This window comes from Bubalus bubalis, chromosome 6, assembly GCF_019923935.1.
Source record: "Bubalus bubalis isolate 160015118507 breed Murrah chromosome 6, NDDB_SH_1, whole genome shotgun sequence".
NCBI classification, from domain to species: domain Eukaryota; kingdom Metazoa; phylum Chordata; class Mammalia; order Artiodactyla; family Bovidae; genus Bubalus; species Bubalus bubalis.
Window position 1 is genome coordinate 33,576,908 of NC_059162.1, and position 16,947 is coordinate 33,593,854.

At 41.3% G+C, this 16,947-nt stretch overlaps 1 protein-coding gene across 3 annotated transcripts in view; it reads right to left on the reverse strand.

Annotated features, from left to right (window-relative positions):
* Positions 1-226: 226 nt before the first annotated feature.
* Positions 227-16,947, reverse strand: part of AHCYL1 (adenosylhomocysteinase like 1) — a 41,023-nt gene continuing 24,302 nt past the window's right edge. For 2 of the 3 annotated variants that reach the window (XM_006064969.4, XM_006064971.4), the window contains exons 2-17: positions 15,452-15,563; positions 13,041-13,184; positions 11,559-11,659; positions 11,047-11,149; positions 9,066-9,160; positions 8,382-8,488; positions 7,440-7,556; positions 7,121-7,184; positions 6,259-6,347; positions 5,834-5,904; positions 5,152-5,246; positions 4,974-5,072; positions 4,507-4,575; positions 4,007-4,085; positions 2,775-2,895; positions 227-2,276 (exon numbers count right to left, since the gene is read on the reverse strand). In XM_006064969.4, coding sequence (XP_006065031.1) covers positions 2,270-2,276; positions 2,775-2,895; positions 4,007-4,085; positions 4,507-4,575; positions 4,974-5,072; positions 5,152-5,246; positions 5,834-5,904; positions 6,259-6,347; positions 7,121-7,184; positions 7,440-7,556; positions 8,382-8,488; positions 9,066-9,160; positions 11,047-11,149; positions 11,559-11,659; positions 13,041-13,184; positions 15,452-15,563 — 1,473 coding nt within the window. In that variant the 3' untranslated portion in view covers positions 227-2,269. Of the gene's footprint in view, positions 2,277-2,770; positions 2,896-4,006; positions 4,086-4,506; positions 4,576-4,973; positions 5,073-5,151; positions 5,247-5,833; positions 5,905-6,258; positions 6,348-7,120; positions 7,185-7,439; positions 7,557-8,381; positions 8,489-9,065; positions 9,161-11,046; positions 11,150-11,558; positions 11,660-13,040; positions 13,185-15,451; positions 15,564-16,947 lie in introns of those variants that run through there. The other variant, XM_006064970.3, reaches the window with a different exon arrangement.

Genomic DNA, 16,947 nt, shown 5'->3' on the forward strand with positions numbered 1-16,947 from the left:
GCAAGGTGCAGGAACGAAGTGCAAGTGAAAGTGTGCAGGCCCAATGCTGGGCACAGAGCAGACACAAAATTTAAGATATTACTGAGGAACTCTGCATCTAGCCTCTTCCTCTACCAGTTCCTAAAAAATCTCTTAGATATTGCTAACGGACCCATGACTTCTCTCATCTTGGAAAACAGATTCTAAATGAAGGTGTTGTTCAACCAAGAATGACACAGGATTCCAATAAGGTCTTACCATTTTAATTGACTTTAATGATTATTGCTCATCTGCAAGGATTAATATTGCATTCATTAAAAATCATTCAATACAAAATAAACTTGTTCCTTCTAAGTTGCTCTCCACATGCTCCCTCTGATGCCAGACATTTTCCCACAGTGTCCTTTGTTACATGGCTTGACAGAGACGGAGCCCTTACCGAGTATTCCTATGGACACAGTAATAGATATGGGAGCAGGGGGCAGGCCAGAGGGCAGCAGGACCTGAGCCCCGTCCCTCTAGCAGAGCTGACATGATGGATACCACTGTTGGCCAGGTTATCTCCCCTAAAGGATGTGCTGTTCTGATTGGCTGGTTAAATGCCCTGGGAAAAGGGCTTGAACTGTTAGCATCTACAAAGAAGAAAGCATGGTTGCACTGGCAAGGAGTGGGAAGGGTAGGGAGAAAAAAGAAAGGGAAAAAATTTTTGGCAAGATCACTGTCCCCTGATAGGAAGTCACAGGGTGGAAGCTTTCCTTTCTTATATTTCTGTTTTTAATTAATGCCTGTCTCTCTGATCAATAGCAACAGGGAAATGAAAATTTCTAGTATCTAGCACTAATGCCTGACCCAACTTTGAAGGATCACAAGCTAGAACAAGTTGAGGATTTAGAATCCTGGATAATTATGCACTTAAAGCTCATGAGCATAAAGCTCATCTGACCATGCAGAAATGCTGGTAAGCAGGGTTCATGGCAGGGGAATACATCATCTCTCTGATTTCTAAGAGCCTTTCTGGGGATTCTTACAGAGTGTGAGCCAGGACATACCGATTACTCTATGCACAAACTGCCCTTTGAGGTCTCAGTTCATACATTTTCTGTGTCACGTGTAAATCAAAAGTGGTACTGCTTCTGTAAAACTAAAGTTATATGGGGCCTAATGTCCCAGACAAGTTAAACAGAGCCGATTTCCCTCGCCCTGGCCCAATTTAGCCTTCCTTCTCCCATCCACACCTATCTCTCTTTAAATATTTTAAACTGCAGAAGCACAGCTGATCAGAAATTTGCTCTTAAAGAGAGTTCAGTGCTATATACTGACTAATGACTCAAGAAATTTGCTTCCAGCACAAGCTGATGGGCAGAGCTGATAAAATCCGCTATTATGGCCCCAGTTCATTGATGCTATGAACTATGGGCTAGAAACTGGGATTATCAGAGTTTGAAATCAGCATTTCTCTAGACTCAACTCTGCACTTTTAGCTCCAAAGGTTCAAAAGATAAACTGATAATAACTAATCACTCAAGCAGCTCCTCAATATTAAGACTAAACGTTTTTCTTACTTAAAAAAAACAAAAAACCCTAAAACAAAAACAGAAATAAATGCTAGGGGACAAAATTCAACTTAACAGAATAGTCTGGTTAAAAACCTGGAAAATGAGAGGGTCTGGTGGGAAGCGGAGGAAGGGCTGTACTAAATCCAAGTGGGCCTACTGGATCTTAACAAGCAACACTCACTAGTACACATCTCTGAACCAAACATACCACCTTTACACAGGAAACAGGGCTTGGAACATCTAGGGGAAATTAACATGCACCACCTACATCTAACCTACCTGCCTGGTAGGTACCATCCCTGCTCCTCTGAAGAAGTGAAAGAGCACTGATTCCAGCAGCTGAGAAATGGGCTCTTTTAAGGCAATTTAGACATTGCAGATTGTTCCACACAGACGGTACCTTAGCGTCTCCTGTTAATAAGGTACCCAATTAAGACTATTAAGTCCCCAGAAATGGAAAAGAAAGGATCACCTTTCTGGGCTGGGAGAGTAAAATCCTTCTTTAGAGACTAGGGTGAGAAACCTTTAATCTCAGTTTCATCTAAAGAGCCATGAAGCAAGTTCCTGCGTGGTCTGTAGAACTTGGATAATGAGATGAAAAAAAAAACAAGAAAGAAATTATAGGAAAAAAAAATCAAAAGGAAAGGATTAAGAAGAAAATAAAAGTTATCTTAAAAAATATTTCTTTTAGAATTGTGTGGTTCATGTGTTCTGGTCCTTGGTAATATGGTCCATTAGTATCTGTAAAGAAAGAGTGACTGGTTAGCACTCGTGTCTTCCACATGAGAGTTCCAAGAGAAGAATCAAAAACAGAGAACACTCTCCAGGGTCTTCCCTTGCACAGGCCAGGGATTCCTGCAGTCATTCCCCACGGATCATTTCTCACTGTGCTTCCACAGGATTTCCAACAATGCCATCTCTAGCTTTCTCTCCTGCTCCCTAATAAGTCAGTAATTTTCAATGTGACAATATGTTAGAATAATCTGAAGAAGTTTTACAAAATAAGCCTGGGCCCCATTCTAGACTAACTCTATCAGAATCTCTGGGGGAGGCGCAAGCTCCAAAATTTTAGAAAATGCTGACTTCTTTACATCTACTACTAGATAAATAATTTTTCTGTTTACTTTTTAGTGTGGGACAGAGTTCTTGTACATTTCAAAATCAGCTATAATATTTAGAAAAGTCTGCTTGGCATAATATCAGGGACAACATCTTTTCATTTACTTTCCCCCGAGTTACCTGTAATAATTGGGTTTGAATGGCCCATTTTTGTTGAGTCCCAGATATTTTGCTTGGTCATCTGTCAGCTCTGTCAGGTGGGCATCAAATGATGGCAGGTGCAAGCTGGCAACGTACTCATCTAAGAAGAACAAAGCAGCAGGGAGCAGACTCCATATAAAATATGCCTCTCAGGGCATAACCTCCCATTACTTCATCTGAAGCTTTCTGAGAGAGAGGACAAGGCTTGGAATAACACTGAAAGAATCTAACTTGGAATATTCACCTAATTAAAAAAAACACTCAAAGTTGTCTTTAAGTATCTTTCAGTACAACCAGAATGTATTAAGAAAGCCATTTGCCAGGGTGGTACGGCAACTTGTACCGCCCCATTCTTCTCTGGCAAAGCTTCTGGGTTCACTTCAATGGCCAACATACCACGGACTACCCTCACCTTCCTGCAGCAATTTCCTTAGCTGAATTATAGTCAAATTCTGAGTCAAGGTGGATCCTAGTGAGCTCAAAAGAGTTAAGTCATCAACATTTACTTAGGGTAAGATCCATAATGGCTTCAAATCTTTGGATCACGGATTTCTAAGGCAGCTGGCACAACTATATTAGTTTTCCATAGATAAGCTTCCTGGGCTTTTACCTTTATGAATATGAATTAAAAACCAAAAAGCAATCGGAAGTAAGCTGCTGGAGGGGACAAGAATAAGGTGGTTTTTAGCTTTAAGAGGACAGGGGTTTGGGCTGACGAGTAAGAGGGGAGATTGGCATCATATCTGGAAAGGTAAGCATCTAAAGATGATGCATTGTGTCAGGTAAATACAGCACAGCTGACCGCTGGAATGACAGGAGATTGTTTATATGTCTCATAGAGGATGGACAATAAAACCTGTATTTGGTTTCTGTTTCTTCCATTTTGGTCCTGGGCTGTAATCAGTGGTAGTTAAGTTCACTGAACTTCATAAACTACTTGGGATAAGAGCATCTACCCTAAACCACTGTGCTAAAGCACCTTTACTCATTAGCTGTATTTCTTGCTACGATTTTGCAATGTACGTATTCTCACCTTACCGATAAAGAAACTGCGGCTCATGGAGATTAGAACTTGTCCTGAGGTCCGAAAACCATTAAGTGCCAGAAGAGGGATTATAATCCTGACTCTAAATCCAATGCTTTTCATGATACTCATTTTACCAAACCACCCAACAGTCTAGGGGTCAACACAGGTTTCTGTTTTCACTCACCCATTTTCTTAGGGAGCAAGTATACATCTTGTTTGTATCGTCCCTCAGGCGCATTATAGAGTTCTATCAGTGCCAAAGCCTAAGGCAAAAGTGGGTCAGAAAACACAAAAACACTTCTTAGGGACATTAAAATAAAAGTAGGTTTAACAGGGTCTTGGGGTAAGTACTTAGTGAACTACCACAGCGGCAGCATCCAGGACTTCAACTGTAATAAACACCAGCACACATCATAAGAGGATTTATTGGTGCTTTTGTTTAATTCCTAATAAAAGAACAGACTACATACAACTACACTGGAACACTGTATTCCTAATGAAAATAGTTAACGCAAAGAACACAAACACTGACTCTACCTAACGATTATTTTCTATACTTGACAACTTGTAACTTGAAGAAAACAGGTTGCTAAGAACACAGGAGGCCATGTTCGCACGGGAACTCGGGTCTAGGCCCAGATCCAGGCATCTCAGTGCAGGCCAGGCTGATGTTCTGTCACGTACCTGTGTTGTAGCTGTGATGGACAGAACAAAGGTAGGGACCGTGGAGCAGCTCAGATTGAGCAGACGACCCTGAAATGTTGAAACAGAGCCCTGGGGTGAGTTGTGTGATCCCTGTCACATCACGAAAGCCACGCAAATGCAGGAAAGGACTTTATACCCCTCTTGACTCAGCTGGTAGAAGAAGTACAGTTCCAAATCAGGACTCTAGGTTTTATCTTATTTTCTGTAAGTCCATCTGAGTCTGACACACTAATGAATCAGTTGTGGTCAGGAAGTAGTGTGTTGTTTAAAAAAGTGGATACTTTTTGAGTGATTCTATTTTGGGAACCAGACTATATATGACAAATATACTTCTATCCAAAGATAGAGCTCAGGGAACAACAGGCCGAATATGTTTACCCTGCCGCCCCTCCCCCAAGGGTGCTAAAGCACACTGCTGTGCTGCCCGAACCCTACAGTATGTGCACCTCTGCCAGAAGGACGACACGCTTGCCGTCCGGCCAGATGACATGATCCACCTGAGAACGTACTCGCTCCCATGTCAGCTCAGGAGTGCGGAGGCTGGTCTGAAAGGAAGAGAGCGCAGTTGACTGGCTATAATGGAAGAAGGAAAAAAGGTCTAGTAACAGGTAAGAGAAGCCTTACCACATCAATTTCTGTGTTTGAGTGGCCCATATTGCATACGATACAACTGTTTTTCATGCGATCCAAATGCTCCCGTGTCACTACATTCTTATTTCCTAAAAGTAAAATAGAGTAGCTGAGGAAAGAAATCCTGTGGGGGAAAGGTACTGACTGACTTTCAGTTAAAACATGGGAAAGAACTTCTGGCACTAAAGAGCATGTATACACTGCGAGCAAAGAAGTGTGTGTTGCATAACAGCTCTTTAGGTTCAGTTATTTCATTTTAAGATCAAGCAGTACATAAAGACATCAAGAAAAAAGGCTCTTTGTTCTGGAAAATATGTTAAGGTTCTGACTGCTTACTCTAGTTCTCAGACTTTTATGTAGGACACAGGTCTTACCTACTTTATATGAAAGTCAACTAGATCACATTCAAGATTTAACCTCAGTTAATACTCTTTCATGTATACCAAAGCACTGCTGGGCTTCCCTGATGGCTCAGACAGTAAAGAAATTCCCTGCAGTGCAGGAGACCTGGGTTCCATCCCTGGGTCGGGAAGATCCCCTGGAGAGGGGAATGGCTATCCACTCCAGTATTCTTGCCTAGAGAATTCCATGGACAGAAGAGCCTAGCAGGTTACAGTCATGCGGTCACAAAGAGTCAGACATGACTGAGTGACTAACACAAAGCTCTGACACTCACCTGTGCAAGTTATTACAACATCAACTTGCCGGATGACTTCATTTAGCTTTACCACCCTGAACCCATCCATGCTGGAAGAAAAGGAAGGAATACTATGAGCAAGAGTAGGACAGAAGCTGGTCACAAAATGAGGCAAATTTGTTTCTGAAGTTAGATCTAGGGCTACCTCACTGGAATGATAAGTGATAAGCTGTGCTAAGAGATACACACTGGCCCCTTCAGACTGCCCAAGATTCCATCCAGGAAGGGAAAATACCAAGAAGCTCTATGAATCCCCTATGATTACAATGCAGAGAACAGAGCAATCATAGCTGTCTCCTCCTTTGAGGAATTTTCCCAAGGACTAGTTAATACAATCAATCACAAACTCTTGGAAATACAAAGTACCTGGAGCCAATCTAATGGTATTATCACTCTGCTCTTACCAGGCCTGCAGAGCACAGATGGGGTCAATTTCCGTGATATAGACAATTGCTCCAAGGGCCTTGAGAGCAGCACAGCAGCCCTTTCCAACCTGCAGACGTAAAACAGAAGTCAGGTCCACTAAGGCGTGGGTATTTAGGATGGGTGTCCCTGATGGCTCAGCGGTAAAGGATCCACCTGCAATGCAGGAGATGCAGGTTCGATCCCTCGTTTGTGAGATTCCCCTGGAGTAGGAAATGGCAACGCATTTTAGTACTCTTGCTGGAGAAGGGAATGGCTATCCACTCCTGTACTCCCGCCTGAATATCCCACGGACACAGGAGCCTGGTGGGCTACAGTCCAAAGGGTTGGACACGACTACTGAGTAACTGAGCATAGCACACACACATTTAGGCAGATAGGCTCTCTGGGAGATGGGAATTAACCTCCCTAAACCCATCAATCATCTAGCAAATCCTTGCAAAGATGCTCCAATCCAAGCAGAGGAGAAACTGATCCTGATTATATTGTGATCAGAGAAGTGATTTAGCAGACATTTCACAGCAAAGGCTGGAGACTGGGACAGTAAAAGAGATAAAGGAAATAAAAGTATCACCATCAGGGAAATGAGACCAAGGAAGAGCAGCTTGGTCTGAAGGTTACCTTCAGATTCTTATTCTAGGAAAACTTGATTAATTGTCACTTAATTCATTCCCTATGTCTGTATATTTAAGTGTGAATAAAGGACTTTTACTACAATTTTGAGATACTTTGTCTAAAAGCATATTTTAAACTCTATCAGTACTCTACACTGACAACATAAATCTCCTTCACTCAACATTTGTAAGCCTGTGAAAAGGCAGACACTGAGGCCCAGCTACTTACCTCACCATAGCCACACACTACCACTTGTTTCCCACCAAACATTACATCTGTGGTCCTCTTCAGGCTGTGGAAATAGACAAGGGCTCAACTCAAACATTATTAGCTGAAACACAGTCCCTCTGACAGTAAGTGTGGGGCAACGCCCCATGAAAACTTCAACTAGAAGCTGGCTGGGCTCAGTATGAGATAGAACCCCTCTAACAAACTTTTAAAGCCACTGGAAGACCAGGGGGCAAAACTGGAATGATACCAGACTAACATTATAACCCAACCCAAATTTATCTTCTACAAATCTGAATAATTATACATTTCAACCTACCCATCCAAAATGGATTCTCGGCAGCAGTATAAGTTATCAAACTTCTGTTTGGTAACAGAATCATTGACGTTCATGGCCGGAACACAGAGCTTCCCAGCTTTGGAGAGCTGATACAGCCTAAAAGGGGGAAGAAAGCCACAAAAACAAAAACAAAGTTAGCTGGTAAAACACAGTAACTGGCAAAGTCTGCCTAATTCTCTTCAAGCTCTGTGCTGCCCTCCCCAGTCTTATTTATTGCCCAAGAATATCAGTAAACAAGATATTTCCTTATTATCCCTCCTCATGTCTTTTCATTTTCTCTTCCCCAACACCCACACCTTTTTTTGGAAGGAAAAAAAAACCAATCTTTCAATTTAAAAAATTTACCTCTCTTCCATAAAAGGGGATACAGTTCCTTAGACCAAGCATTTTCTCTATCTTAAAAAAAAAACAAAAAACCCACGCCTACTTCTGATAAAGATTATCAATGATTCTGATATGGTTCCATGCGTGTGTGTGTTTAAGCATATGCAAGGTGCCCCCAAATGAGAAATACTCTCTCAGGTATTTTTTTAGGTATTACAACAAGCAAATCATATTTTGCCCAGGTTTATTTTTTATAATATGTATAACATATAGTTTTACAATAGATTTTTTTATTTCAAATATAAAAGTGTAATCTAAAATCGAATACAGTTTTTCAAGATATACTCGCTCCCTACCTCCCAGCACTGATTGAGAATCACAGTGGAATAAATGGGTGAGAAAATGTCTGAACTAGAATCTGAAATAACTTCTTTTAGGGTCTCCTTGATTTTTTAAAGGTAAAAACTCAAACGTTTTATCTAATGAAAATACTCCCATTTAAGTTACAAGTTGGAAACACAGCCCTAAAGCCTAAAAGAGACCAGAAGAATCTGCTGAGGCAAGGACACAAGGGGCAGCTACTCCAGAGTCTGTTACCTGTGAACACCAGTCACGCTCTCTTCCACAATGCCTCGGATCTTCTTAAACACGTTTGGATACTTCTTATAAACCCAGTGGGTTAAGTCTCCCCCATCATCCAGGATCTATAGAACAGCCAGAAGACTTCTATGGGCATTCAGGCTGCTAGAGCTGGGGGGAACTTTGAACCCACTTTCTGCACTAGTAAGAGAGCCCTATATGTTTTGGAAGAGCACTCCTCAGAGCTCCTTAGAGCAGGTTTAGATAGTGGAAACACAGTCAAATTTGTTGGTGTAAATGGTTAAAAGGATTCCTAAGTTTGTTCTAGGCTACAGTGAAGAGTAGTGTAGGCTAATCACAGACTCATTTTTAGTCTAGAGCCCTGAAATACAGCCCCTTGGAACACAAAAGGAGCTGGGGCAGGAAGGAAGAAACCAAAATTCTACTCCAAAGAGATACCATATCATGTTCTTCTATTTCATTCTGCTGTGTTTGAGCCACATGTGTTCAGTTGGTCTTACCCTTCCCCCGCCTTTCCATTCAGCACTGAGACCCATTTTGAAAAGCTATCAAGCTAAACACTTTGGCAACAAAGTAAGTGCGTAAGACCAAACATCCAAAACATATTTAGGGAACCATGCTTTGAGGGAAAAAAGGAAAGAAATCCATTGTCAAAAGTATAGGATGAATATGCATTATTACCATATTGGCTTGCCACCCATCCATGTTCACACAGCGGTCAATACACCACCAGAAGTCATCTTCTGACTCGCCCTTCCAAGCAAACACTGCAACTCCTGTAGAGATAAAAACAAATCAGCTGATTCCTCCTTTGGGCAGTGTCCTACACCAACATCTCTGAGATCTGAAGAGAAAAAGGCTATGGAAATTACTCTGGAAAGGAAACAACTTAGGAAGGGCAAAAAGTTAAAAGAGCATCTTTAGTCCAGAAATCAGTTAAGAATTAGGGATTTTTATTTTTAAAAGTATTTTAGAACCTTAAAATGTTATTCTCTTTGGCCAAATTTTTCTTTTAAATGATTTTATTTATTTATTTTTGGCCATGCTGGGTCTCCGTTGCTGCATGGGCTTTTCTCCAGTAGCGGCGAGCAGGGACTACTCTCTACTTGCAGGCGTGTGGGCTTCTCATTGTGGTGGCTTCTCTTGTTTTGGAGTATGGATTCTAGAGCACACAGGCTTCAGTAGTTTAGCACATGGGCTCAGCAGTTGTGGCTCCCAAGCTCTAGAGCACAGGCTCAATAGTTGTGGCGCACGGGCTTAGCTGCTCCGTGGCATGTGGGATCTTCCTGGATCAGGGATCAAACCCATGTCTCCTGCATTGGCAGGTGGATTCTTTACCACTGAGCCATCAGGAAAGCCCCTCTTTGGTCATTTTTTATATGGAACTTTCTTCTAAGGAGATAAAATGAAGCGGGAATCAAAACGAAGTTGTTCATTCCATTGTTTATGTTAGCAAATATCTTGAAACGACCTAAATGTTCAACATTAGGAAAATAGTGAAGCAAAAATCACATGGTCACATGACTGTTATAAATGATACTGTCAAATTTTTGAGAGACATGGAAACTACTTCTGAAGATGTTATACTTAGGTTATAAAATTGGACATATACTGAGACTTATTTCATCTCTGTAAAAAGTGAACAGAAAAAATGAGAAATATATTTATCATGTATCATGATGTGCTATGCTATGCTAAGTCACTTCAGTCATGTCCAACTGTGTGCAACCCCATAGACGGCAGCCCACCAGGCTCCCCTGTCCCTGGGATTCTCAGGCAAGAACACTGGAGTGGGTTGCCATTTCCTTCTCCAATGCATGAAAGTTTAAAGAGAAAGTGAAGTCGCTCAGTCGTGTCCGACTCTTAGCGACCCCATGGACTGCAGCCCACTAGGCTCCTCCGTCCATGGGATTTTCCAGGCAAGAGTACTGGAGTGGGGTGCCATTGCCTTCTCTGATCATATATCATACTATATGATAATAAAAAAAGGAGATAATATATTATCTCTGTGTAGCAGGATTTTAGGTTTTTTTTGGAACCTCTAAAATTTTCTGCAATAAATATCTGAAAAGAGTAAAGAAGAAAAACAAAAGTGAGATATAGTTGCTTTCTGAGGATCACAGGAAAGTGGAAGAACCTTAAAAACCTTCAGAGTGATTTTCCTTTGAACACTTTAACAATAAAAATTGTTTTCTGTTTAACTGAACGCATAACTAGTTCATATATTTTCAGTTCAATACTGAACACCAAATTATCTAATGAACTATCAGATCTAATGAACACAAGGTACTTCTTGTGTCCTCTCAAAAGTGACGAAACTTTTGTGAAAGGACACCAGCTGAGCTCATACTCATATAGCTCACATAGTTTAAAGTTCTTATTCATTAATATTAGAATTAGGCATTTCTCCACATATTAGATTCTTTACAAAGATCACTTTTTAAAAAAGTGAATGGGTACAAAGATCATTTTAAATGACTATATAATGTTCCATTATGGATCTGGATCTTCACTGTCCATTTCCTTCCTTTTGACATTTTTTATTACCCTCTACTTTTTATAGCTCCTAGACATACATGACAGTAAAGATAATTCTGGTATGTAAAAATTATGTTTGGATAGTTACTTTGAGGTAAAGTCAGTGAAAAACAGCCGAACTTACCGGCCTCAGCCAGTGCTGCAGCCACCTCATTCTGAGTGGAGTAGATGTTGCAGGCAGACCAACGGCACTGCGCCCCCAGGGCACAGAGTGTCTCAATCAACACCTACATAGATGTGTAAAGAAACAAAGTGAGAAAGATGAGGCCCAGACAGGAGTGCTGATTAAGAGAACACCACCTGGGAACTCAGTGGCAACAGGTGCAACACTGGGAAGTAACAAAAGGGTGTAATCCACTACTTAATAAACTGGAATCTACCTTTACCCCAAATAGGTAATCTGAATAACCTATTTATAGCTATCATATTTTGCAAATCTAGATCTCCCTAAGGCAGGTTTGTTAAAAGTAAGCTATACAATCAAAGTAGAAAACCCCGTTATAGTGTAACTGGAAGGTTTAGTTGATAGTTAGCATTTGGAGGTTAGATAGGGAAGAAAAAGCAAGCAAAAAAAAATCACCACCCCCCTCCTCAACCCACCACCAGAAGTCCATCATTTTCTCCCATCAAACTCACCGCTGTCTGGGCTGTGATGTGTGTACAGCCCACTATTTTAGCACCAGCCAAGGGCTTCTCCCCCTGAGCACGTTTCCTGAGTGAAATCAGAGCAGACATGTCTGTGAAAGAACAGAGGATTTGAGCTAGGTCTGCACTAGTGAGATCATTAATTTCTGCGCCAGCAACATCTAGGGCGGAGATATGGTGAGGTACGGGAGAAAAACTAATTTTTTTTTTTTTGGCCTTGCCACACAGCTTGTGGAACTTTAGTTCCCAATCAGGGACTGAACCTGGGCCCTTGTCAGTGAGAGCACAGAGTCCTAACCACTGGACCACCAGGGAATTCCCTCTAAGCATATTTATTTGATGTCCAGCAGCTTCAACTGCAGAACAAGAGGAGGCAGGGAGTTGTCATCTAACCACCTGGAATTTCTCTCTTCCTCTACTGTTTCAGCCTTATATGTAGAGGGCTTGAAAGTGAAAAGTGAAAGTGTTAGTCACTCAGTTGTGTCTGACTCTTTGTGACCCCATGGACTGTAGCCCGTTATACTCTTCTGTCCATGGGATTTCACAGGCAAGAATACTAGAGCGGATAGCCATTCCCTTCCCCAGGGGATCTTCCCAACCCAGGGATCAAACCCAGGTATACTGCATTGCAGGCAGATTCTTCACCATCTGAGCCACCAGGGAAGCCCGTAGAGGGCTTATATGTAGTCAAATTCTCAAAAGTGGAAGGTGAGTGTCATCCTTCCTTTGGGAGAAGAAGGAGTAGTTATGTCACTGGCTAATGGATTCCTACAGAGTAAAATCATCAGACCTGGAAGAAAGACTTTGCATCAGCAGATGCCACTTGCTTTTGTTTTTCTATGCTGTCTAATCCTATTCTGTCAGTTTTTCTGAGTTCTGTACTCCTGCCCAGTATAGAACATGTCTCCAGTGTGAAAGCAACAAAAGTAAAGAGACATTATTTTGAGTGGGGCTGGGTAGAGAAACCAAGATTTAACTGATGGTCAAATTATTTTTACTCTTGATCCAGTAGAGGGTGCTCAGGATCAAAGATCAAAAGAGACCCTAGGTCACCACATCCTTAGCTGAAAACCCTCCCAACATTTGCTACTTCTGAGAAATCTGGGTCTCTGAGATTGGCAGGATGGAAGGATCCCGCAGAACTAACCACTAGGTACTGATCCAGGACTTGCTGACTCTGCAAGCAGATCTCTGAATATGGTGTCATGGGGGAGGAAAAGAGAAACTACTCTGTGTAATTACCACACGCTGAGAACAGGAAGCAGCAGAGAGAACAAGAACAAGAATCCTGAAGCTCAAGCGCCATACAGAGAGAGCTGTTACATAAACAGCTCCATACAGAGAGCTGTTTATGTCCAGGATATTGGAGTTTCCCAGGAGACTTTCATTAGCTTTCAAGCCTTAAATTGTTTGTGCATCCTGATGACCAGCAAGTGGGTTGCTTCTGGTCCCCGACCCACTCCCTTTCTTTACCTTGCTCTGCAATCTCAATCTCCCGGCGTCCAAATTCTGCCTGCTTGATGTTCTTCACACAGAAATTGCTGCTGCCCTTGGAGTTGGTTTGCTGCTTTTCTCGGGGGGAAACCTCATCATCAGAGCTATCTGTGTAGGATGCAGCTAAAGCCAGGAAAGAAAGAAATGAGGAAAGAAAAACCTCAATGGCCCCAACTCCACAGGGTGCAGTCCCCAAAGGACTCTCATTTAAGTTAAGCAAATGCTCTTAATTGGAGCCACCTTTAACATCACTCTCTGTTCTACCTTTTACATCACTCTCCATTCTACTTCAGGTCTAAGAAATGGTATGAATGAAACTCCTGTAGATCCTTCAGTGTTGTGGCTCTTTTACCCATCCTGATAATTTTGCCATCAGTGCCTGTGATAAGGAGCTACTGATCCCAAAATATGCACTAGCTCATGAGGTGCTTGGTCCCAACTGGGACTGGAACCAGACATGGCGAAAATGGAAGAGCAATTTAGGGCATATAAGGAATGCTATTTCCATAGATCACCAGTTCTCAAAGTATCTAAAGCATCTATCAGAATCACATGGAAGGTTCACTGAAACACAGAAGGCTAGGTCCCACTACCAGAAATTCCCATTCGGTAGGTCTCAGGTGGCACCCAGGAATTAACATTTAAAACAGGTGCTGCTGATATCGCTGTTTAGAGGACCGAACTCTGAGACCCATTAATGCAAAAGGATAAAAACAATAAGATAATCTTTTATTATAAAATCTTTTAGAGATTTTACACTAGGTTGCACTGAGGAACAGAGAAATGACACAAAAGATAAGCAGCTCTGGTTCTATTGCCAGCCCTGAGACCACTCAAGACATTCAACTTTATATAAGCAGTCTCACAAAACACTAAAAAAGTCCTTTCAGATAGACATGCAGGAGGATATATAACAATCATTCTTTACTTTTCAAATCACTCCTTTTCCATTTTCCTCATCACAGACCCAGTATACCAGGTCTCTCAGAGTGCTACATACACATCCTCCTCTGTCCAGCTAGCACAAATAGTACTAAAGGTTATCTACCCACTAGCACAATTTAACTCTCTCACTAAGCTTTTTAAAATGCTCTACTAGGTCCCCATAAAACATGGCCATCAAGATCTTTAAAACTTCCTTAAAGCTTTTGTCACTCATCTCAATTTTTTTCTCTTATAACTCAATCTTTCAAAATTTTTTCTTTCTTAGCTATAACTAGCCTGCTTGTCACCTATCACTTTTTGTATCTATCTCACTCCAAGACACTTTTTCATTTATGACAGCCGTTATATCTGGAACTTTCCTTGCACACATGCCCACAGTGAGCGTGCACATTCCCTTCTCTTCGAACTGGACCATGTGCATACACTGCCATCCGTACTTGTCTGCGTATCCTGTCCAAGGGGGGAAACAGCGTAGTGGCACAGGGCAGAGAAGAAGTTTCCAAAAACTGTTTATTTTTTAAAAGTCCTTGTACCTCAGGCCCAGTCCTTAAGTTAATAATACAATGCAAACAAGATTCTGGGAAAAGAGAAGAAATGGCTTTTGGTACAAATTCCTTTACTGACATTTACAGCAATCTATGACCTTGGGCAAGCCTTTTAATCTTTTAACAATGTTTCCTCAAGTTGAACATTGAGGGGGTTGGATTATATGCCCCATTTCCTCCAGTACTCAAACTAAGATTGTATATCCTTTTCCATGGTAATTTTCTAATACCCTCCTCTAAAGTTGAGAACAGCACAATTCAAAGCAAAAAAAAAAGATTACTTTTTTTTATATAAAAAAGATTATATAAGGTTAAGATAGGAGAGGAAAACTAAAAAGAAACAGCTGGAGCCATGTAAATTGGACTCTTTCCCACTCCAGAGATTAACAGGGGAGGATACTTCAACATCAAGGGTAGCCTAGTAACTAAAAAGAGTGAAATACCAATTTTTTGTGATGATTCATGCAGTTAAAAGGCAAGAAAAAAAATAGGTGGCAGGGTATATCTTAAACAAAGAAATCAGAAATTATGCTTCCAAAGTATACCTCTTTTTCAAGGCCAGTTCTGTCAGCCAAAATGATTCTCTCCATTCTCAATGTGGGCAGTAAACGTGGGAATGGGAACTGGCCCAGTACTATCAACCACGCACTGGCCACAAACCACAATCAGAAATCATCAGGGGAGGAAAGTCTCAAGACGACAAAAGCTTCTCCAGCTACAAGCCTGGCTGGGAACATTCCCATTGCCACCCGCTAGTTATCAGCTTTTAGCACAAAGATGGGCAGTGCTGACATGAGGCATTTTCAGATCCTAGATACGTGAAGAGAACTGGGTAGAGCACTAGCTCAAGGCTCTGGAACAGGGACAAGAGATCACAGAGAACAAGGAGTTCACACCTACCTGAACTGTAGCTGTCAGTGGAGGACTGAGAGATAGAGCGAGACAAAGATCGTCGGCCAGTCTTGGTGGGGAATTTGGTGAACTCCTGCATGTCATCAGCAAACTGAATTTGCTGTAAGAGGAAGATGAAAAGTTTAAACTTAAAACAAGGATTCTATGAAATGTTTCATTTTTAAAGGCCATACAATGTCTCCCTAAAAGTTAATGTTACCATGTGAAAGTGAAAGTGGCTCACTAGTGTCCAACTCTGCGACCCCATGGACTACATTCCATGGAATTCTCCAGGCCAGAATACTGGAGTGGGTAGCCTTTCCCTTCTCCAGGGGATCTTCCCAACCGAAGGACTGAACCCGGGTCTCCCGCACTGCTGGTGGATTCTTTACCAGCTGAGCCACAAGAGAAGCCCAAGAATATTGGAGTGGGTAGCCTCTCCCTTCTCCAGTGGATCTTCCCAACTCAGGAATCGAACCAGGGTCTCCTGCATTGCAGGCGGATTCTTTACCAACTGAGCCATCAAGGAAGCCCTAATGTTATCATGTGGCTCCTACTAAATCAGCATTCTTCCACCAGAAATGAGGATGGCAGAAGCTATTCTCTGACTCCTCCCAAAATGCCAATTACTATCTCTTCTCAAAAGTTTCAGCAGAATTGGTGGGGAGGAAGAAGGGGAGCAGAGAGAGAAAGCTTAAGATCCAACTTTGTTCAGCATTTGTCTAATTCTACAGGTCTTCTTTCTCACTTTCCATAAAGTTTTCTTTCCTCTTATAACCTTGACACATTAAACTCTTTACCCCCTTGTTCACAACTCTATCAAAAAGCAGGCATAATCTCTTAGGGCTTCTTCTTGTTTTTTATTTCAGAATATTCTCTTGTAGCATATCTTATCCTGAAGTTAGCAATGGTTTTGTTACTTGAAAAGATTATGAAGAGATGCCTTAAATGGTGATGGGCATGGAGGTGCCAATAGCCAGAGTCCAGTCATACACCTATCCTTTACAAAGGCAATGGAATAACACCAGAGCCTGCTATATCCAGTAAAATACTAGAATATCCTAATAAAAATTTAAAAACACACACCATAATAAATTCCAACTAATTTGAAGGAAGGAGAAAATAATAACTTGGTAAACTCTGGGTTTAAACCTTTCTTAAATGAAATAAAACAGAACAATATAACTGTTGAAAGGATACTTGGAACAACTGGCTTTAATAAATGGCAAACAGCTTACAATTAAAATTATTTATAGATAAATTCATGAGTGTTTCTAAAGTGTAGGAAAACACTCTATTAAGTGTTTTAGACCTTCCTGAATTCCTGTTTAAACTGATAAACCCTTTCTTTGAAATGTAAAATAAACCTCAACCTCAGCTGAAAAACAGAACTTGAGATTCTGAATTGAGAAACAATTCAAGTTTGAGAACTTGAATCAAGCTTCTCCTCACAATCTGACTAAATCTGAAAAGGTTCCCACGGAGAATTCATTAAGCTGTTTTCA